Raw genomic sequence first — 24152 nt, 5'->3', positions numbered from 1 at the left:
CCTCAACCTCAAGACTTGAAGAAATTCAAAACTACATCTATAAATAAATCTTAAGTTGTATATTTGAATGTAACAATTTTTTAAATGTTGATATTTTTCTCTTAGAATTGCTTTAATTGTGCCCCATATATTTTAATGTGTTAATATTTTCATTTTCATTCAGTTTTGTTTTTGTTTTTGTTTTTGTTTTTCGAGACAGGGTTTCTCTGTGTAGCCCTGGCTGTACTGGAACTCACTCTGTAGACCAGGCTGGCCTCAAACTCAGAAATCAGCCAGCCTCTGCCTCCCAAGTGCTGGGATTAAAGGCGTGCACCACCATTGCCCGGCCTTCATTCAGTTTTTAAAGGGTTTTAAGTTCCTTTTTTATTTCTGCCTTAACACAGTTTTCATGCAGTGGTACATTGTTCAGAGTCAGTTATGTGTGCTTTCTGCTGTTTGTACTGTTTCTGCTGTAGTGGATATTGAGCTCTAATCCATGGAAGTCAAATAGGATATAGGATGTTAGTTGTTTTCTTGTTTTTGTTGAAACTTGCTTTGTATCCTCTATGGAATTAATTTTGTAGAAAGTTCCATAGTCTTCTGAGAAAAAGATACAAACTAAAACAATAACAACAAAAGCATTCTTCAGTGTTTGTTAGAATGTTTTGTAGATATCTTTTAGGTCCATTTGATTTACATTATTATTTACCTCTGGAGTTTATGTCATTTTTGTCTGGATACCTTGTCAATTGGTAAGAGTCGGGTATTGAAATTCCCTGTTATCACTCTGTTAGGCTCAATGATATTAGATGTCCTTTTGGCTTGTGAATAAGTGTCTAGAATTGTAATATCCTCTTGATAGATTTTTCCTTTAATAAGCATGTGCCCTTATGTTGAACATGTTCAAATTTTATGTTGTTTTTCTCTAAGAAATTCAGTATGACAATATCTATATGGCATTTATATCACTGTATACTAAATAATATAAGTCTACTGGTATTTACCTAGGGACGTATGCATGTTATATGTTGATACTACAACATTTTATATGACCCTGAATATTGGTATTCCTGTGGGATTCTAGGACAGTCTGCCATAGATGCCAAGTGATGATAGCATGTATGCTACACATATTAATAGGTGGGAAGATCACTGCTTTTAAGACATTATTTAAAAATGTAGACTTTTTATTGTAAGTAAAAATGAATTACACAATATTGGTGAATTTTTTATAGTTATAATTTTTGTTTTAACAGAGATCATTAAAAATTCTAGGTGACCTAATGTTTATTTTCAAATGATTAGTATATGATATATTTATATGTTGTCTTCTTGTTTTTCCATGATTATACTTTATATTAGTAATCTTTCTAAGTTAATTACTGATTTTGGGGAGGGGGATTTTTACATTATCTTTTCCTATAAGATTTGGTACAATTTTCATGAAAGTAAGCCATAAAAAGGCAAAAAAGAAAAAAATGCTTAAGGTACTTTGTGCATACATGCAGATACTCATTAGTTTGTTTGTCATAACCAAAAGCTTCTTGAGGTAAAAAGGATTTATTTCCTCTCACAGTTTGAGGTCACAGTTCATTATTAGGGAAGCCAGGATAGAACTCAATGCAGGAAGGTGGATGGAAGAACCATGGGAGAAAACTGGGTATCGGCTTGCTCTCTCTGCCTTTCCTTTAGTCGAGGTCACTGACGAGTGGTAGCATTGCCAACAGCAGGCTGGGCTCTCCTCTGTCTACTAACACTCAGGATGGTGCACACAGACATGCCCATAGCCCAGCCTGAATGAGTGAATATCGCAGTTGAGGCTCTTCCCAGGGCACTTTCACTGGTGTCAAGTGGGCAGTAAAGGTCACCAGCATACTTCCACATTCATAGAAAATGGGTGGGGCTCCACTTTTTTTATTGTACACAGTATTCTTTGCTTCAGTTCTTGTTATTAGCTTTAGTAACTTACTGTGCAGATTTTTCAGTGTCATATCAGTTACAATGAGCATTTACTTTGAAGGTTTTAAGAACTACCACCACTTTTGGTGATAGCTTAATTAATTAATTAAGTAGATCTTAAGGATACAGATACAGAAAATATAAAACCCATTTTCAGCATACTTTAAATCTACTCTTACTCTTCCAGTTTTACTTCTACTTAATGATGGTTTTTTTTTTAAGTTTAAGATGGATTACATATCCAAGGATTAAGCTGCCATTAATTTTATACAAAGAAGGAGGAGTGAGTATGTGCATTGAGCTGACATAGATGAGGAGAAACTGATGGAAAGAATGATGCTCTCGGCCTGAGCTGTCTAGGTTCATCTCACGGCCATCAGAGAACATAGGGATCTCATCGCCATCCTTCTGGAACATATTTGTCTTCAAAGTGCCTCATTTCAAACGGTCTGCGCACAAGATCCAGGTCCCAAGAAAGTCCCTTGTCTTAAGGAAATTTCATGCATTCACAAAGAAGAGTTTTAAAAAGGCTGATGAAGCTGTTCTAATGACTTGGTGGTCCCTTGCAAGCATTTCAACTTGAAATTAAGTGTTTCTCACAAAGACAGAGATGTGATGTGGGGTGCTCAGGCACCCAGCAGGATGCATTCATGCCACTCCTCTCCTCACAGTAATTTGATGTTGGGCAGGAGTCCCTTGAGGCAAAATATAGCCTGAGAAAGCATCCATTTCACATACTATAGAGTAGTGTAGAGCAGCCCACATCCTGGTCTTAACATTCTGTTTCAAGTGTGTGTAACACTTGTGTAAGATACATATTTCTTAAAGAAGTTGTATGCTTCTATTGTTCCATTGGCTTGCTTATATTTAAACATCAGCATCCTTATCTTAACTCTTTTTATGTAGTTTTCAAAAGATTTCCTCTACTCATAGTGTGGAGAGCACAACTTTTTTTTTTTTATGAACCTGAATTTATGGTCAGGATAATTAAATACCTCTGGGTAGCCAGTATTTCATATGTAAAGAAAAGCATAAATTTCTACATGATGAGCTAAATAAAATTTTGTTTCAATGCTGCAGTTAATTAATAATTAATAACATTATTAATAACTACCATAGTCATTCAGAAAACACGTGGATTGAGTGGATTGAGTTTACTTATAAGGTGATAACAACTTTATTCAAAACTTAAATGGCATTTTATTATAATAAAATGTACACCTTTATACCACCATACCATTTATGCTGTCAAAAATATTATATAAAATAAATACTTTTCCATGGGCAGAAAAAAAATACAAGTCATGTGATAGGATTTGTAGACAAGTGACATGAGTAATTAATAGAGATTATATATATATATATGTATATATACTGAAAGGAATAGAATTTTCAGTAAAAAAAAAAACAAAAACAAAACAAACAAACAAACAAAACTTACTGGCCAAATAAGAAAATAACTTGAATAAACCCAAAACCAAAACTAGATTTTTAAATTATATTCCAAATCTTTCATGGGAAGAATACAAAACAAACAGCATTCTTTTCTAGTCCAAAACACTGTATGTGAGTTGTTGGTGTTCATAATTGTGGCTTTTTCTCTGTGGAGCTGCCAGATTCAGGCATTTAGCAAATTTAGCTAATCTCCTATTAGGAAAGAGAGAATACATTAGAGTAATATTTTTACTATTAAGTTTTGTAATGCACATTTGAAACAAACGTATTTGTAGTTTTGTGCTGTTTCAGTCTTTTAGAATGTGAATCTGTCTAGAGCAGTTTATTCCCAAGGCAGTGTAAAGATATGGATTGTGTAGAGTCATAAGTGCATAAATATATAGAATGCCTAAGGCTTAGCAACATAAATGGATAGAACCATAAAGGCACAGCTGCTTAAAATATATGTGCACAAGTGTGTAGATACATAAATGTATATATATATATATATAAAACATAGGTGCATAAAAGCATAGATGCATAAAAGCATAATTTTGCATAATTTTGCTTCCAGTTCTAATGAAAACTCTGTATCGCTGATTAAAGACTTCAGTAGTCTAAAATCTTCCTCCTTGAGCCTCCTTCAGGCCTCTGGTGGTCACTTGTTCCTTCCTGGGAGGAAGCTTGGTGCTGACAGACACCTTACTTACTGTCTCACTTTGCAGCAAATTTCAGCTTTCTAGCAACCAAATGCCGCCTTCAAAACTGTGAATCAGGATCATTTAAAGTTTTTTTCCTTCTAAATGACATTTGTTGTAAAACCTTATTGAAAACAAAGTGTTGTGGATGTTAGTAACAGTGTCATGATGGTCCTTAGCTAGTTGCTATTTTGTTTGCATGTTCAATTTTCTTACACTTGCTTTGGTTTATTCCTTTAGGAATGGCAGAACTCTATCCAGAAGAATGCAGGCCTAGCATTTATTGAACTCATCAATGAAGGAAGGTAATTAATTCTACACTTGCTGGGCAACTAGACAGTCTGCATTTAATTCCACCAGGCAATTGTGCTCTCATACCATCTGTTCTAAAATTTGTTAGACAAAAAGCTTTGAATTCAATAATTTAACATGTAGGCACTTGAACTTTAAATTAATAAATTTTAGATGTTAAGTATTTAGTTATGGAAACAAAACATATATGAAATAATGATACTAGATTTAGTTTTGTGAGATTTGAGCCACATCTTATTGAGTAGCGAGGTTGTGTTAGGCAGATCAAGTGAACCCAGTCTGCAGTCCCATCTGCCACCCCATCTGTTTTCAGGATAAGCTGGGTGTTTACACTTGAGCCCCTCATCAGTTCACATGAAGTTACTTCATCTGATCCTATCGTGTAATTGGTAGCTGACTAGAAGTATAAAGGATGTTCAATACAGGTGTAACAGCCTTAACTAGGAGTGCCTTTTACCATTGTTAATGATGCTAGGAGAGAAATTTTATTTGAAACCATTGTTGTAAAAAAAAAAAAAAAAAAACATTGTTGTACTTGTCACTCTTGTGAGTGGTTGTTTACTATGAGTTTTGCAATGCTCTATGGATGGTATACGTATTAAGGTTGCTAGATATGTCACACTTTCATATGTGTAGTTTGTATCAACGTGAGACAGGCAACCATTATAAGTTGAATTTTCTATATACTGCATTCTATGGAAAATAATTACTACATATTTGGTATGATGCTTGATTTTTATGGAACAAGCTTTACATAAATTAATGCAGCAGTAATAGTTATAGTATTTAAACTTCTGTTTTCGTTAAGAAATAATGATCCTTGAAAAATAATTTATATGTGACATCAAAACTCAGTTTTTAGCATTGTTGTGCTTTCTTCCATCATTGCTCTGTATCCTGAGAAACTACATTTGTTTATACGGTATCTCATTGTACATTCCCTCCTTTGATGTGAGTGAATAATGTTTTTATCATAATACAGGTCTGAAAATTAAAGTAAGTTTTATGCTTACCAAAAGGTAAATAGTGAAGGAAATTATAAGAATTGGTAATAGGGAAAGAGAGATGGCTCAGGGGTTAAGAGCACTGGCTCATCATCCAGGGAACCCAGATTAAACCCTCAGCACCCATATGATGGCTCACGGCTTCTGTAACTCCAGTTGCTAGGGACCATGCCCTCATCTGGACTCTGCCAGGCATCAGAAATGAAAAGATGATTTTCTGTCAATAACATTGTAAGAGATAAGGGAGCTGAAATTCTTGTGCTTTCAATTAGGTTATATTTACTGACATAAAAAGAATGCTGCTAGAAAACTTGCTAATATCAAATATGTAAAGCTTCAAGAAGTTTATTTTCCAGAAGTAAAATCTTATTGTAAACAAAGTGTTGTGGACATTAGTAACAGTGTCATGATGGTCCTTAGCTAGTTGCTATTTTGTTTGCATGTACTGAGCAAAGTAGAAAATAGAGAATATACTGATCATTTAAAAACAGTCATAAATTCTCATCAAGAGCTTACTGAGGAAGGGTATTATGATCATAGTTGAAGGTGATCTTAGCATTGACAATGGTAAAGATACTTTTCAGGATGAAAACTGAACATTTGAAAGCACACACAAAACATGAAGGAGAAGAGTATCTGTTTTTCTAAGTTAAGCTACAGTGCTTCATGGTGTCCTTTATTCTAAAATGGCTTTTATCATGACAGTGTGTTTAAGGTTGAAGGAACCATGCCAGTGGTAAGGGAATGCCATCTTAAATTTGATCTGGGACACAGTTAAAAGATATCCACACTGGGAGACAATAAAACTCTAGGGATCAGGGCTGGAGATGGAGCTCAGTAGACCCTTCTTCCCTAGCATTTAAGAAATCTAGTGTTTGAACTCTAGCAGCACATAAATTGGGTGTGGTGGAAGATGCTTCTAATACCACATCTTGAGAGGTGATGACAGGAGGATTAGAAGTTCCAGGTTATGCTCAGCCACCCAGGGAGGCTAGAATACAGACGACTTGATCTTAAGAAAGCAAACAAGAACCTGTAGACAACGGTTATGATATAGAGCAAAATCTCAGAGCAAGGTATACTGCTGTGGTCTTTCTGGTCATCCCCCAGCTTTGGATCTAGAGCTACAGATTCCATCAGCCCAGGGCCCTGTCATGAGAGGACTTGTGGCACTGGGACATCATCACTTGGGCTTAGGGTAGTATGCAGTGTAATGTACTAATTCAAGGGCTCATCATGGAACCAGACTGCCCTGGGAGGTCCTGAGAGGCTTCAGTCTACTTGAGGCTGATGTCACTATATGGAAATCAGCAACAAGACTGTGATGAAAGAGAAAAGAGAAAACAAATAACAAAAACAAGTATAGCCAGTTTTCTGGCTTTGATAAGTGGGTGCCATGTAGTAGAGGTGCAGCTCCCCCAGGGAGAGCAGCGCAGGAGGAGCATGGTTTTGATGACAGGTGTTTTTTGCTTTTGGGGAGAGCTGTGCAATCCCCACTGACAAATTCAGTGGGTATCAAAGTACTGGGATCTTGGGTCGTGGGAAAGCAAGCTGAAAGGGTTTTAGGTGAGTGGAAACTTAAAATCAAGCTTGCAGTGTGAGGCCCTCTCTTCACCCACATAGATCAGACCCTGTCACAGACATTCCTGTGAACAACCTCACTGCATGACATAATCTCCAGTCATCTTTGTTACCAGGTCACAGCTATCCACCCTGAATTGTTTTTTCCTTAAAACTTAGATTTTATTGACTGTCTTATAGACCACCACATCTCTGGAACCTGGAATAGTGGCCTAGTGTGTATTAGAAATTAGAAGTATTTAAGAAGAGGAGTAAGTAGATTGCTAAAATGGTCAGTGTTGAAAGACAGTAGAGAACTTGTGAGATGGTTTGGGTGAGCCTCTAGGAGGGGCTGTTTTTATACTCTTAGTGCTTTCCCCTACAGTCCAAGGTAGGTGGAAGAAGGTTTCCGTACACTCCCTTGTCTCTGCACTGAGCATGTAGACACTTTGCTGCCCAGCCTCTCCTCTTCCTCTTGGGCCATATTCACCATAGCTTAGTGCTAGGGTTTGCTCACTGGCAGTATGTATTTTTGTTTGTTTTGTTTATTTATGAATGTTTTCACAGTGCCTAGACAGATGTGGTACACACATGTTTTTATGCCAAGTTCAAATATCAAGTATTCCACTGGAAAATGCTTTTATTCAAAATATTTAACATAGCCATATATACCCGGACATTATTTTAGAGAATGAACCAAAATGGGGTAGCATCTATTTCTCTGAAGGTTTAGAATAATGCATGTGACACTTCTAAGAACTTCTGATATACAGACACTTAAGATGAGAGGCTCTACTTGTGTTGCTACACATTAGACATATTCAGAATTCTCTGGTTCCTATCTGTAGTTTAGGTCATTCTTCTATTTAGACTTTTTTTTTTCAAATTCAAAATGTTAATACTGGTTTCCAGAGGCCAGTGTGTAGATCACCATTCATTTTTTAGAGTAAAGGCACATCTATCTGTTTATCTTCTACTGTGAGCACCTACTGTGTGCTATGTACAAACTCCACACTTTACTATGTGTTACCTCATTTGTATGGACATAGAACATTGTTCCTAGATCTCTCTTAGCTTGGCTGTTGGGCTGTTCGTTTATTTTTTTCCTTATAGGGATGAAAATTAAAACCTCCAAGTAGAAATTGTTATAAATGTTTATCTGCCTTAACAGCTACACCCATGAATACAGTCCATCAATCAGAGCCAGAGAAAATATGTATGAGTCGTCTACAATTAACAAGAAAAATATGCTCATGAATGTGTAACTGAACTAAAGCACACCCAGGACAGCCTGGAATTATATACTAGATCGTTTAAAGGAATCTAACAAAGAATCTTTATTATTATAGCAGAGCAAGGTTAATGGGGTGTAAAATTACCAGTAATATCTTGGCAATAATAATTGGAACTTAAGTTAATAAAATATGAATTAAAGAGGAGGCATATAAGAGAGACATTTTTTAAAAAAAAATACAGGATGTGTATAATCCTTTTAAATGAATTAACCTTTTTCCTAAATAAACTCCTATCACCCTTTTGAATGAAATATCAAATATAATTAATGAATTCACTGTGAAAATGCAGGATGTTTATGGTTAGTGTTAATATAACCTGGGCTCACAATGATCTACTTTTCATTTTGTTTCATTTCAATATAAAAGATAAAAGATAAACTTTTAATTCTTTAGAACTTTTTATTAAATATTTTCTTTATTCACATATCATATGATATCTCCTTTCCCAATTTCCCCTCCGAAAAAAAAGTAAAAAATAAAATAAAACAAAACAAACAAACAAAAAAAAACCTGTGCCCTCTCTCTTCCCCCTGCTCACCAACCTACCCTCTCCTGTTTCTTGACCCTGGCATTTCCCTACACTGGGCCATAGAACCTTTACAGGGCCAAGGGCCTCTTCTCCCATTTGATGACCGTCTAGGCCATTTTCTGCTGGAGCCATGAGTCCCACCATGTGCACTCTTTGGTTGGTGGATTAGTCCCTGGGAGCTCTGAGGGTACTTGTTAGTTCATATTGTTGTTCCACTTAAGGGGCTGTAACCCCTTCAGCACCTTCCTTTCTCTAGCTCCTTTATTGGGGATCCTGTGCTCAGTCCAAGGGATGGCTGTGAGCCTCTACTTCTATATTAGTCAGGCACTGTCAGAGCCTCTTAGGAGACAGCTATATCCGGCTCCTATCAGCCAGCACTTGCTGGCATCCACAGTAGTGTCTGGGTTTGATGATTGAATATGGGAAGGATTCCCAGCAGGTGGAGCAGTCTCTGGATTGTCCTTCCTTTCAGTCTCTGCTCCATAGTTTGCCTCTGCAACTACTTCCATGAATATCTTGTTCCCACTTTTAAGAAGGAACGAAGTACCCACACTTTGATCTTCGTTCTTGAGTTTCTTGTGGATTGTGGATTGTACTTTGTGTATTCCGATCTTCTGGGCTAATATCCACTTATCAGAGAGTGCATACCATGTGTGTTCTTTTGTGATTGGGTTACCTCACTCAGGATGATATTCTCCAGATCTATCCATTTCCCTAAGAATTTCATGAATTCATACCTGAGTAGATGTACCACATCCATTGTGTAGATGTACCACATTTTCTGTATCCATTCCTCTGTTGAGGAGTATTTGGGTTTGTTGCCAGTTTTGGACTATTCTGTGAACATAGTGGAACATGTGTCCTTATTACATGTTAGAGCATCTTCTGGGTATATGCCCAGGAGTAGTATAGCTGGGTCCTCTGGTAGTACTATTCCAAATTCCAGAGGATCTGCCAAACTGATTTCCAGAGTGGTTGTACCAGCTTGCAATCCCACCAGCAATGAAGGAGTGTTCCTCTTTCTCCACAACTTCTCTAGTATCTGCTGTCACCTGAGTTTTTTTATCCTAGCTATTCTGACTGGTATGAGGTGGAATCACAGGGTTGTTTTGATTTGCATTTCCCTGATGACTAAAGATGTTGAACATTTCTTCAGGAGCTTCTCAGTCATCCGATATTCCTCAGTTGAGAATTCTTTGTTTAGCTCTGTATAACATTTTTTAATAGGATTATTTGGTTCTCTGGAGTCTAAGTTCTTGAGTTCTTTGTATACATTGGATATTAGCCCTCTATCAGATATAGGGTTGGTAAAGACCTTTTCCCAATCTGTTGGTTGCCACTTTGTCCTATTGACAGTGTCTTTTGCCTTACAGAAGCTTTGCAATTTTATGAGGTCCCATTTGTGAATTCTTGATATTAGAGCATAAGCTATTGGTGTTCTGTTCAGGAAATTTTCCCCTGTGCCCATATGCTTGAGGCTCTTCCCCACTTTATTTTCTTTTAGTTTCACTATATCTGATTTTATGTGGAGGTCCTTGATACACTTGGACTTGAGCTTTGTACAAGGAGATAGAAATGGATAGATTTGCATTTTTCTACATACTAACCTCCAGTTGAGCCAGCACCATTTGCTGAAAATGCTGTCTTTTTTCCACTGGATTATTTTAGCTCCTTTGTCAAAGATCAAGTGACCATAGGTGTGTGTGTTCATTTCTGGGTCTTCTATTCTATTCCATTGATCCACTTGCCTCTCACTGTACCAATACCATGCAGTTTTTATCACAGTTGCCCTGTAGTACAGCTTAAGGTCTGGGATGGTAATTCCACGAGAGGCTCTTTTATTGTTGAGAATGGTTTTCACTATCCAACATCCCTTCATGATAAAAGTCTTAGAAAGATCGGGAATTCACAGCCCATACTTAAACATAGTAAAAGCAATATGTAGCAAACCAGTAGCCAACATCAAACTAAATGGAGCGAAACTTGAAGCAATCCCACTAAAATCACGGACTAGACAAGGCTGCCCACTCTCTTCCTACCTATCCAATATTGTACTTGAAATCCTAGCCAGAACAATTAGACAACAAAAGGAGATCAATGGGATATGGATTGGAAAGGAAGAAGTCAAATTATCACTATTTGCTGATGATATGATAGTATACTTAAGTGACCCCAAAAATTCCACCATAGAACTCCTAAATGTGGTAAACAACTTCAGCAAAGTAGCTGGATATAAAATTAACTTAAACAAATCAGTGGCCTTCCTCTACACAAAGGATAAACAGGTTGAGAAAGAAATTAGGGAAACAACACCCTTCACAGTAGTCACAAATAATACAAAATACCTTGGTGTGACTCTAACTAAGCAGGTAAAAGATCTGTTTGACATGAACTTTAAGTCTCTGAAGAAGGAAATTGAAGAAGATCTCAGAAGATGGAAAGATCTCCCATGCTGTGGATTGGCAGAATTAATATAGTAAAAATGGCCGTCTTGCCGAGAGCAATCTACTGATTCAATGCAATCCCCATCAAAATTCCAACTCCTTTCTTCACAGACTTAGAAAGAGCAATTTGCAAATTCATCTGGAATAACAATTCTTTAGTATTTTAAGAGGAGGAACTCGATCCAAGTGAAATTCATTAATAATTACATGGCCACTGTTTGGATGTCAGTTAACATTTAAACGGTTAAGGGTTTGTTTGATTTTGTTTCTCCAACAGACATGCAGGCAGACACACACACAATTCCCAAAGCTGAGCTCTGAATCCATATCCCTGGAGCAGATGTTTTAGTTTAGTTTTAACCGTAAATCTCTGAAAACTTGAAAACAGAAGTTGTTTCTCTTCATTGTTTCATCTGTAGCACTAATGACCTTTTTCTTACCATTCTTTTTGCTTATTTTGTGCAATAAATTATTAAGTGATGATTTTTGTAAATAAATGAGTAAAAACTGTCTTCTGCTTTCTAAAATTACTGTGTAGTTCTGACAATATTTTCGAATTGTACATATTAGGCACTGATGACAAAATATGTTTATTCAAAACTGAAATAAGTTCTGTTTAATAAATGTTAAGTTTCACATACTAGGGAAATAACATTTCACATTTACTTGTTTTAATTTGCTTTATGTTGTTATAACAGAACACTGGGAGCTCCTAGTTTATAAACAAAACCTTTTTGTTCCATGATTCTCTGTGCTGGGAAGTCGAAGCATCCAGCAAGGGTCTTTTTACCACGTGCTTCCAAGGTTAAATGTAATGATAGCATGAGAGAGCAAGATGGGTGTGGACTTGTTTCTGTAACAGACCACAGCCCTGATGACCTAGGCACCTCCTAAAGGTCCTACTTTTAACATGGTTGATTGGGGTTAAGATTCAAGTGCATAAATTTACATATTCATGCCACACTAATCTTCACTCTTGTTTGAATTGTATTTTAACCGTATTTAAAAGTTTCTCCAGATACTCGTACACTTAGATACTTTTCACTTTTGAGAGAAACATTTAAAATGTAAGTATTAACTAGCCTTAGTGTAGACCTATATTCTGAGCTTTCCACCAGACACCAAAGAAATGGAATAAACAAGTTCTAAGAGGAAAAGTTCATATGTTGGTATACAGAGAGCACAAAGATGTTTTCCTAAGTTGTATACACTATTTTAAAAGCCAGCATTACTACTTTGAAACACTCCCAAACTCATCTCAGAAAAGACTAAGAAAATGGTTTTTTATTGGTTTTTTAATCATTAATACAGCATAACACACATACAGGTAACCCAGTTAACTACACAACAATGAAAAAATACAATCTCGGCAAAGACTTACAAAATACAGCTTACTTGTTTAGTTACAGCATGGAGAGAAATGCTTTTGCACATAGTTTTTTTTTTTCCTGTTCATAATTGAGAAATTTAGATTTAACCTGAAGAAACTGTAACCTACTCAAAGATAGTATAGAGAGGTTATTGCTAAGTGCAAGATAATCACATAAAAGCTCCACTGGTGTCCAGAGTTATCACTACAGAGCACTTCTTTCAGAAGAGGGACTCAGACCCATATGGGCACAAGTTAAGACTGTGGTAAGATAAGTGGCACTGGTGCTTACTGTGGTGTCTTAGTCAGGGTTTCTATTCCTGGACAAACATCATGACCAAGAAGCAAGTTGGGGAGGAAAGGGTTTATTCAACTTACTTCCACATTGCTGTTGATCACCAGAGGAAGTCAGGACTGGAACTCAAGCAGGTCCGGAAGCAGGAGCTGACTCAGAGGCCATGGAGAGATGTTCCTTACTGGCTTGCTCCCCCTAGCTTGCTCAGCCTTCTCTCTTATAGAACCCAAGACTTCCAGCCCAGGGATGGCACCACCCGCAAGGGCTCCTATCACCTTGATCACTAATTGAGAAAATGCCCCACAGCTGTATCTCACGGAGGCACTTCCCCAACTGAAGCTCCCTTCTCTGTGATAACTCCAGCCTGTGTCAAGTTGGCACACAAAACCAGCCAGTACATGTGGTGACAGCTAGAACCCCACCTTCCTCATCATAAGCAGCAAGTGTACGCAAGGTCAAGATTGTAGTTGATCTCTGTGTAGTTTATATTAGTTACCCAGGCATATTTTCATGACTTGAGTGCTGACCATTAATTAACTTACTGCTTGGTGCCGATAGGAGTTTATAACATTTATATGTATATCTTTAAGCATGTGCAACTTTTACAAATTCTCCTTCCTTAAGAGCATTATATATAAAAAAGACAGCAAAACAATAAATTATGCCATTATCTAGACTTCTGTATTTGTAGCATAATGTAAGAAAAGCAATGAAATTCACTTAAAAAGAAAAAAGTCGATGTTAACAAGGGTCTTAAGTAATTAAGGAATAAAATACCAATTTTATACTCCAAACCTTTCAAAAATCTGTGCTTCTCAGATCATTATATGAGTTTCCTACCCTTTACATTAGCACCAAAGGCATTTCAAGAAAGAAAGCTTCCTATTAGTAGCTAATATAAACCTGTGCATAATCTATACATAGACCCGCATATCATATGCAACAACCTATGAAAGGAATTCTACAAGAAAGCTTTTAGTCAAAAATGTAGAGCTGGTATGACATTCAAAACCGTTACTTCTGTGATGCTCCACACGCACAGACTGGAAGATAACACCTGTGTGTGAGCATTCTCCAGATACAGTAAGGTGTGCGGCCATGATGCTCAACTCTTGAACTAGACTCCAAGTGAACGACCTGAGTGTACTGATGGCTACAGAAGCACAATCAACACCTTGCCTAGTTGGGACAGACTAAATACTCCTCCTGGGATACACAGAAAGACAGGGTGCTTATATCACTTGGCACATATATTGGCCAGAGACCTCAGCTAGTTCATTTAGAGAGGCAATCCCAAGGAGGCAAAACTACTAAATGAATCAAGAACAAAGATAGGATACAAGATCAGTATTCAAATACAATAGGAATGATATGATAAATACTAATCAAGGAGTCAAATCAAAGTCAAAATACTAAGGGATGTCCTCTGAATATATGCAAAAGTGTTGTACAATAAAAACAAGGCATTTTATAAAAACATAAAAATTGGGGGCTAGAGAGATGGCTCAGTGGTTAAGAACACTGACTGCTCTTCCAGATGTCCTGAGTTCATTTCCCAGCAACCACATGGTGGATCACAACCATCTGTGATGGGATCCGATACCCTCTTCTGCCGTGACTGAGAGAATGACAGTGTACTCACATAAAATAAGTAAATGAATAAATCTTTAAAAAACATAAAATCAATAAACACAACTCTGCTCTGCCCATGGATCTTTCTAAACTGATTACTCATGCCTAAAGTCCTCGGAGGATTTTTTTAGTTGGTGATGATGATGTTGCTTTATATTTACTTTTATAGAGGTTAACAAACAGATTTAAAATGCTATGAAATTATAAGGGACTATGATAGAATATAACTAGGTTGGATGACTTAGTTACTCTACTTGATTTTGAGACTTTTTGCCTGAAAAGATTGCAGCCCAAGACATAACCATAAATGTATTTAAACTATTCTAAGTTATTGTTCCCTATAGTTGTTGTTCCCTAACTGGACTGATGAGTTCTCAGTGGGAAGTTTGTAGATGGCAGTGATACATTGCAATGTAAAGGCTAAATGCCAAGTTGGTGAAGTAAAGGTCAAAAGATTAGTGAGAGAAAGGGGAGAATTTGTATCTTACAAGTCAGTAGGGAAGTCAGACCCTGGGTCTTCAGGGTACACCCACACCTTCCTGTGCAGGTCCCAGGCCACTTCATTCCTTGGATTTTGCAAGCTGATGGGAGATTGTTCAGTGCTTCATGCTTGTAGCATAAAGAGTCCAACCTGCATATTACTTGGGCTTGTAAAATTTATCTCCAGTACCTTTGGAAGTCCATGGCTTCATTAGTGTTCTGTGCCAGTTACACTAATACAACGTACAGGAACTCCAGTGTTCCCTCAGTTGGCCAATATCAGATTGGCCAAATCATAGAGAAAGATTACGACCATTAAACCTGCATGGTTTATGCTTCTCTGACATTTTGCAATATGCTAACCTCCAGTCTGCAGAGGCATTTGTTTGATGTGGGCTGTAGCATCTTATCAGCAGAAGTGGCAGGCAGAAATAAGGCTTGTCGGTACAGTGTAGAGGGAGCATGTATTATACCAACAGTTCATTCTACCTAGACCTGTGCCACGTGAGCTGAGCTGCTCATGTTCATTTTTCTAGTTAATTTTCACACGCGGAATTTTCCACATTTTACAGTTGACTACATAAACTAAAAGGGCAACTAATTTGATGAAGAGTGCCTTTCGTTAAAAAAGGTCAGAATGCACCATGAAAAAAGAGGATGATGATATGTATATGTATATATGTATATGTCCATACATAAGTATATATATGTATATACACATACATGGGTGAACAGATAAATCATGACTAGACAAAAAGAAAGTGGCTATAAGGTATCATATATTTTATAAAATTTGGACATATACAAGTTAATGAACATCAGATAGTTCATTAAATATGATTTTAAGTTATCTAGAAAAATAATACTGTGTACACATCCTGTAGTTGAGTCTCTTGTTCATGCTAGCATCATAATAATATCAAAAGAAGGAAAGAGTAAAGATTTCAGACTTGGGGCAAAAGTAGAACTCCTGTAGCTGCGAGATAGTGGACTTTGCATGTTATACTATATGCCGTCAAACTCTTGAGTTGAAACTAGATTGACTATTGAAAGGTAATTAAACGGCATTTGGATTGGACAAAAAGTTCAGGCACCTCTGAAATCAGTGTATAAAGATCAACCACCACATGACAAGATGTACAAAATCTTTTTTGTTTGAGAAATTTAGTTTTGAAAAGTCCTGGAACAGTGCTATGCTGTCTAGCTGCCAGGATGGTAGGGTTAGAACTCCAGATGTCATGCTTGCAGAATGTCCATGTCCTGGAAAGCTGCTTGTTCAGCATCTTAGCAGAACAAATGTATGCTTAATTTATGACCCTATTATTCTGAGCCTGGGTATAGGTCCAAAAAAAATTTTAAAAAAATGTTAAAATGTGTAGGTGAATGTTCACAGCAAACTTACTCATTATTGCCAGCATTGCAAATAATCAGATATTGATGAAAAGGTCGATAGATAACCAAATAATATTGTAGCATCGTAATGCAGTACACCATCAGCAAGGGGAAATATTTCCCAGTTATACCACCATCAACCAAAAGACAAGTGTGTCACTGTGCTACATGAGGCACATATGAAAAAGTTTATTATCAAACGGTTTGTTTAAAGTTCTTTTCAGTATATACATGCTTTATCTCAATGAAGGTTGGTGGAAAACAGCTTAGCAGGTAAAAGTCCTGGCTGTGCAAGCCTAACAGCTTGAGGTTGGTGCCCAGGAGACACTGTGGAAGGAGACAAGCAGCTCCCAGTCATCCTCTCACATCCAAAAGCATGAACGTATGATTCCAGCATGTGTACATGTGCACACACACACATTCTCACATACACACAAGAGAGACGTAAAACAGTAGACAATTTAGCCTACACTTCATTGCTTATAATGTAATGTGCAAACTATGTAACTAAAGACTGTCCTTTTTTGTCTTCCTTCCTTCTTGACACTGTCCCAGGCACATATCACATATCATACCCCAGTGTCCTGCTTATATTCCATTTACCACTAGAGAGTATACTCGTAGTCACATAGCATTGAGGAAGGGAAGGCCTGACTCTGTGTCGTTACCTTTCTTCACTCTGGAAGGTGTTAAAAGCTAAACCAGTGTGATGATCTCTTGAAAAGTCAAACACAACACTTGTTTCTTAGGTAGTGTGGAGCTAGTGTGCTCATCTGTTAAGATAACAAATGAGAGCCGGACAGTGATGGTGCACACTTTTAATCCCAGCACTTGGGAGGCAGAGACAGGTGGATTTCTGAGTTCGGGGCCAGCCTGGTCTACAGAGTGAGCTCCAGGACAGCCAGGGCTACACACAGAAACCCTGTCTCAAAATAAATATATTTAATATATATATGTACATATATATGTATATACATATACATATAAATAAAACAAATGAGGCGGGGATCCAATAAGAATTTATGGAAGTTACTCAGTCTGGTATGTAGTCAGTTCTCCATGTAGTAAGAACTCAGGAAATTCCACTTGGCTTTATCATTATATATGTGATATTTGATGGGATTTGAAAGGCTGGAGGAACTGGAGAAAAAATGAGTACCACACACAGCTCACCCAAGAGCACTTATCTTCTGTGTTATTGATATCTGTGGCATATTTTATGCCACACCCTACACATGTATGCGCATGTGCTCTGTAGACTGTTATGCTACTTAGTCATCAGGCAAGAAGCAAAGCAATGGTACTGCCTCTCATCTTTGCAAAAGAAAAGTATTTCAGGCAGAGTTAAATCATGACATAAAGAGGATTTCTCTAGCTCTTAGAACTTGCACTGGTAGACTAAGCAATAAGAAATTAGATTCACTGATATTCATTCACAAGCCATGTGATCACAGGCATGTTTTTCTTTTATCCTTATATTATGTTGTGGCCAGTTGTACTACTACAACTATTAGCTTTTGTATTTTCTTCACCTTTGCTTTTTATGACATTGATTCATGTCTCTCCATCCTTATTGGTATTAACATGTACATGGATAGAATGGTAGCTAAGCTTCCTCCTTAGCCCTGCCCTGTCTCTCATCTTGAGCTTATTGTTACAGCCCACAGCCAATGTGCCATTTCATCTCAGACTTCTTTAAACCTAACATTGGCCCCTCCTCCTAGATATTAGCCCTCTGATCCATTGGCTCAGAATCATAAAAGTTAAACCAATATCTTTTATTTGGCTGAGAATTAAAACAGAACCAGGGTTGTTACAATGGATTTTTTTGAACTATGGTCTCAACAGGACATAGAATCTTGAATAGATTCCAACTTTTTTTAAAAAAAAAATAAGGTTTACAGAATGCTAAAGGTTACATGGCCTGCTTTTAGTAGAATTTCTTATGCTAAAGCATTGGTTGTGAAAATAGGATTTTGATCGATGGTATGATTTTAATGTACCTAACATACATTTGGTAACATGTGCTTTGAAAACAACTGTTCTAAACTAATATCCCAAGGTGATGGCTAACATGTCCTCAAAGAGCACTGAATTATTCTGCTGTTCTCAGAACAGTTTTCTAAATTAGTATTAAGAATGACATAATTATACTAAGTCCTTCAAAACACGCAAGTGCACACACATAAAAAAAAAATAAAGAAATGGGGCTGGAGAGAGAGCTCAGTGGTTAAGAGTATTGGCAGCTCTTGAAAGAGACCCAGGTTTGATTCCCAGCACCCACATAGTAGCCCTCAAGCATATGTAACTCCAATTCCAGGAAATCTGTCCTTTCTGGCCTCATATATTCAGACAGGCCACTCAGAAACATACATAGAAAATAAAAATACTGGAAAAAAAGTATAATAAAATAAGGAAACAAACTGTATGAGTTTAAACTCAGCAATAGCTTGCTTAGATTTGACACTGAAAGTACAAAAAAGACACATTGAGCAACAGTCACCAGAAATTACTGACTTGGTGTTTGCTGAAGGTCATCCATTACTGAGAAGGTAACAGGATAGTAAGGTTAGAACAAACACTTTTAACTAATACATAATGATATGCAACGGTGGCTTAATAATAGTAGATGTGAAGAATCTGTAACTCAAGGGTAAAAAGTCTAATGGTTTCAGCTTAATGGGCAAAGGATTTGCTACAGGGTTTTTTTTCCAAAGAAGATAATGGAAATGATTGGTGAGAAAAATCAAAAGACAGTCAGCATCATAAATCATTGTAGAAATACGAGTCAGGATGTGCTGAGGTTCCACTACAGATCCACTGCAACAGTGCCAGTGATCACACAAATACCAGTAGGGGCTCAGAAAGCCAGAAAGATCACTCACTCTGCAGGAAATTGACCCACTCCTCAGAAGTTAAACATAGACTTATTGTAAACCAGAATTTTCACCTTTAAGTATATCCTTAAGAGAATAGAAGGCAAATAAATGTTCACAATAGCTCAAAGTGGGAGCAACCCAAATGTCTGGCCCATTGAATAATATATAAGGAAAGTGTGCCCTGTGTGAAGTACTGACATACATTTTGTGTGGATGGACCAAGAAATACACTATCTAAAAGGAGACAGAAAGTAGGGGTTCCATTTATGTAGTTCCATTTAAATACAGTGTTGAATAGGCATCTTCAAAGAGAAACGTATATTTTAGTTAGTACTTTTAGAGAAACAGAACAAGCACTAACTGCTAATGGGTGTGTGTATGTTTGCACTCAGTATTTTAGATGGTATTCAAGGTTAATGGTAAGCATGTCTATCAAATCTTTGGTCAAAAAAATTGACTATTAAATAAAACAGACTAATTTTTTCATCAAAACTTGATTCTTTCCATTCATTTATTTATTTATTCATTTATTATTCTTTAATTCTTTTTTTACAGTCCAGTCTTCATCCCCCTCCCACTCTGCCCACCACCACCAATCCCCATCCCATACCTCCTTCCCCAGCATCCCCCAACCCCATCTCCAAGAGGATGTCCCCACCCCCACTCCCACCTCACCAGATATCCCCATTCCCTGGGGCCTCAAGTCTCCCAAGGGTTGGGTACATCTTCTCTCACTGAGGCCAGACCAGGCAGTCCTCTACTATATGTGTTCGGGAGCCTCATTTCAGCTGCTGCATTCTGCCTAGTTAGTGGCTCAGTGCCTGAGAGATCTCTGCGTTCCAGGACAGCTGAGACTGCTGTTCTTCCCATGAGGCCACCCTCATCCTCAGCTTCTTCCAGCTTTTTCCCAACTCAACCACAGGGGTCCCCAACTTCCATCCATTGGTTGAGTGCTAGTATCTACATCCGACTCTTTCAGTTGCTTGTTGGGTCTCTCAGAAGGCAGCCATGCTAGGCTCCTGTCTGTAAGCACGCCATAGCATCAGTAACAGTGTCAGGCCCTGGGGCCTCTCCTTCAGCTGGATCCCAAATTTGGGCCTGTCACTGGACCTCCTTTCTCTCAAGCTCTTCTCCATTTTTGTCCCTGCAGTTCCTTCAGGCAGGAACAATTCTGGGTCAGAGCTTTTGACTGGGATGGCAACTCCATCCCTCCACTTGATGTTCTGTCCCTGCACTGGAAGTGGACTCTACAAGTTCCCCTTTCCCACCATAGGGCACTTCATCTAAGGCCCCTCCCTTTGAGTCCTGAGATTCTCTCACCTCTCAGATCTCTAGTACATTCTAGAGGGCCTTCCCCACCTCCTACCTCCAGAAGTTGCCTGTTTCCATTCTTTCTGTGGGCCCGCAGAGCTTCAGTCCTGGCCCCCCAGTACCTGATCATGTCCACCCCCTTCCCCCCTCCCTGTCCTGTCTCCCACCCAGGTCCCTCCCTCCTTCTTCCCCTACCATGATTGCTTTCTTTTCCCTCCCAAGTGGGATTGAGGTATCCTCACTTGTGCCTTTAGCTTATTAACCTTCTCGAGTTCTGTGGATTGTGCCCTGGGTATTCAGTACTTTTTTTTACTAGTATCCACTTATTAACGAGTACATACCATGCATGTCCTTTTGGGTATGAGTTAACCTCATTCAGGTTGATATTTTCTAGTTCCATCCATTTGCCTGCAAAACTCATGGTATACTTATTCTTAATAGCTGAGTAGTTTTCCATTGTGTAAATGAACCACATTTTCTGTACCCACTCTTCCATTGTGGGACATCTGAGTTATTTCCAGCTTCTGGATATCACATATATGGCTGCTATGAACATAGTGGAACAGATTATTGGAACTGAATAAAAAAGATGATTTTCTAGACAGATACCACATACCAAAGTTAAATCAAGAGCAAGTAAACTATCTAAATAGGTCCATATCCCCTGTGGAAGTAAAAGTCATTAAAAACCTCCCAAGTTATTCCCAGCACTTGGGAGACAGAGTCAGGTGTATTTCTGAGTTCGAGGCCAGCCTGGTCTACAGAGTGAGTTCCAGGACAGCCAGGGCTATACAGAGAAACCCTGTCTTGAAAAACCAAAAAACAAAACAAATAAAAAAACCTACCAAGCAAAAAAAAAGCCCAGGGCCAGATGGCTTTAGTGCAGAATTCTACCAGACCTTCAAAGAAGAAATAATACCAGTATTACTTAAACTATTCCATAAAATAGAAACAGAAGGAACACTACCTAGTTCATTCTATGAAGTCACAATTACTCAGATGCCTAAACCACACAAGGACCCAACAAAATAAGAGAACTTCAGACCAATTTCACTTATGAATATCAATGCAAAAATACTCAATATAGTTCTTGAAAACCAAATCCAAGAACATGGCAAAGCTATCATTCGCCACAATCAAGTAGGCTTCATCCCAAGGATACTAGGTTGGTTCAATATATGAAAATCCACTATATAAACAAACTCAAAAAAGTCACATGATCATCTCACTAGATGCTGAAAAAAAAGCATTTTATAAAATACAACATCCCTTCATGTTAAAAGTATTGGAGAGGACAGGTATCCATTTCTTTATGTAGTGAAGTTTCTTAGATCTGCTTCCTATATGAAGTGGGATATAAAATTGTGAACTGCTGTGGTGAATGATTTTTCATCTTTTCAGCATGAGTAAGAAGCAGGATGGGGACATTAGATAGACTGCTAGAAGACTGACATTTTTCTTTGTTGTGTCTGAGGTCAGTCTTTAATGTTGCAGCACCCACCCCACCTCAGGATTTTGCCAATTCTCTGCTCTGCTTGTGGGAATGAGACCTATGAGGCATCTGGACCAGGAGCCCTTTCTTTCTGCTGTCTCCTCTTAACATATTTAAGTGTAACCTGCAGTAATATGCATATAATAGATTTCTTTCACTATGTTTCAGTCTTCAGTGTGTGCTCAGCAAAGATGCCGAATCAAATGCTCACAAACTTTACACCTCTCCCTCTCCCCCTCTCTCCCTCTCCCCCTCTCTCCCTCTCTCTGTTAGTCCCTGTCTATCTACAAACTGTGAACCAACAATTTCATCAAGTTAGTGTTTGAAGTTTATAGTTCTCCCATTCCCCTGTGTAAGTGTGTTTGTGTCTGTGTGTGCACGTGTAGAGAGAGCATGTGTGTGCTCAAAGGATAGAGGTCATCTTCTGTCATGACCCTCTTATTCTTTGAGATAGTATCAGCTACTAATCCTGGAGCTCATGTATTGACTAGACTGTCTTGCCAGTAAACCTAGGGGCTTTCCTTTTTCTAACTCCCCTATGCTGAGATTATAAGTGTTTGCCACCTCACCCAGCTTTTATGTGAGTCTTGTAGAGCCAAACTCAGGCCCTCCTGATTACGCAGCAGGCACTTTGCCCAGAACCCTTTCCCTGGGTCCACTCCCATTGGTTTGTGCTGTGCCAGGACAGCATCGCAGTCTGTCCTTCCTCAGTAATAGGAAGGTGTCTGCTCCATGTCACAGGATCTTCCTGTGATTTCTTACCACATTCCCACAATGTGGTCCTCCATGATCTTCCTGGATATCCAGGCTAGATGAGAAATTGTCATGATTTCAAAACACAGAGCAACTGAGAATCCATGTCACAACTCAGAAATAAAGGATCCATTCAGTCAGCATTCTTGGTGGAAGATGCTGTGTAGATACTACAAGTAATTTCTTGAGAAAATATTGAAATAGGACAATGCAGTTCAGCTTTGACAGAATAGAAAAATATTGACTATTCAGGCTTCTTAATATATATGGCTTTAAAAATTACACTTGATCCACCTTTTACAAATGTCAGAATGTATAAATAGCTTCCTTGGCTGCTCTGGTTGTCAGTGAAGAGGACATGGCTGCATAAGTACATCAGATATAGTGTTGAATATCAGAGGATGCTATCAATTGGTATGTCATAACCAGACTCTAGTTTTTCCCTTGTCTGACATGTTGGGGTGTTTGTGGTATGTTGCATGGTACACACCTAAGTGTAGTCCTGATACATGCTTGGAGAAGAAGGTGCACTGTTTGCCCTACTGCTCTCTATCTGATGGCCTTTCATTGAACCTCAGGTCACATTCTCAGCTAGGCTGGCCTGCCAGTGGGCACGTGAGAGCCACCTGTCCCCTCTCAGTGCTGGTTCGCAGGAGCACACAGGCAGTCCTGGTCGTCAAGACTTTTCATGACAGCTGACTTCAGAGAGTCCCAAGGATGTCCAAAGCTGCCAGCCATCCTATGCCAGTAACACAAGAGTCACATGCCTCTCTTCTTTATTCTACTGAGCATAGGAAGCCACAGAGCAGGCCACTAAGAAAGTGGGGAAAGTGGGGAAAGTGGGGAAAGTGGGAGTGTCAAAGCAGTGCTGCAAAGGCGTGCTGGCATTCCTGGGAAGCAGGTCCTCAGAGAAAGAACATGGTGGCCAAAGACTGAGGGAGGGCCCCCCTGTCAGCATCCCAAGATCTCTAAAACAGGTCACTATGAGGAAAGAAAGTAGCTAGCTGAGCATGCTAGCTCCACAAGAAAGCGTACTCAGGAGGCTGTTAATGCTGTAGGTAGTGTAGGGTCCACGGCAAACACTGGGAGCAGCCGGAAGCAGGAGTACAGGAGATAGCATTTGACAGGCCAGTACATTTGAAAGGCTTGAAGTTGTAATAAGTTGCTTAGTAATGTGCCCTACTGTTTCATTTGTTTAAAACCTTGTTTCATTTTAGTTACAAGAATTTAGAATTTCATCACTTGGGCACTTTAGAAGTACCTCAGGCCTATCATCTGCCTTGCTAAATGCGCTACAATTGTAATTAAGATATATCCTCTACCTTATAATCTAGC

General features: G+C 38.4%; 1 protein-coding gene across 5 annotated transcripts in view; it reads left to right on the top strand.

Annotated features, from left to right (window-relative positions):
• Positions 1 to 24152, top strand: part of Nbea (neurobeachin) — a 551294-nt gene that overhangs the window by 277686 nt on the left and 249456 nt on the right. For all 5 annotated transcript variants that reach the window (XM_031373880.1, XM_031373884.1, XM_031373881.1 and 2 more), the window contains one exon: positions 4311 to 4375. In XM_031373880.1, coding sequence (XP_031229740.1) covers positions 4311 to 4375 — 65 coding nt within the window. The remainder of the gene's footprint in view (positions 1 to 4310; positions 4376 to 24152) is intronic.

Source organism: Mastomys coucha, unplaced genomic scaffold, assembly GCF_008632895.1.
Source record: "Mastomys coucha isolate ucsf_1 unplaced genomic scaffold, UCSF_Mcou_1 pScaffold16, whole genome shotgun sequence".
Classification (NCBI taxonomy): domain Eukaryota; kingdom Metazoa; phylum Chordata; class Mammalia; order Rodentia; family Muridae; genus Mastomys; species Mastomys coucha.
Note: the sequence above shows the minus strand (reverse complement) of the source record. Positions and strands in the feature narration are given on the sequence as shown.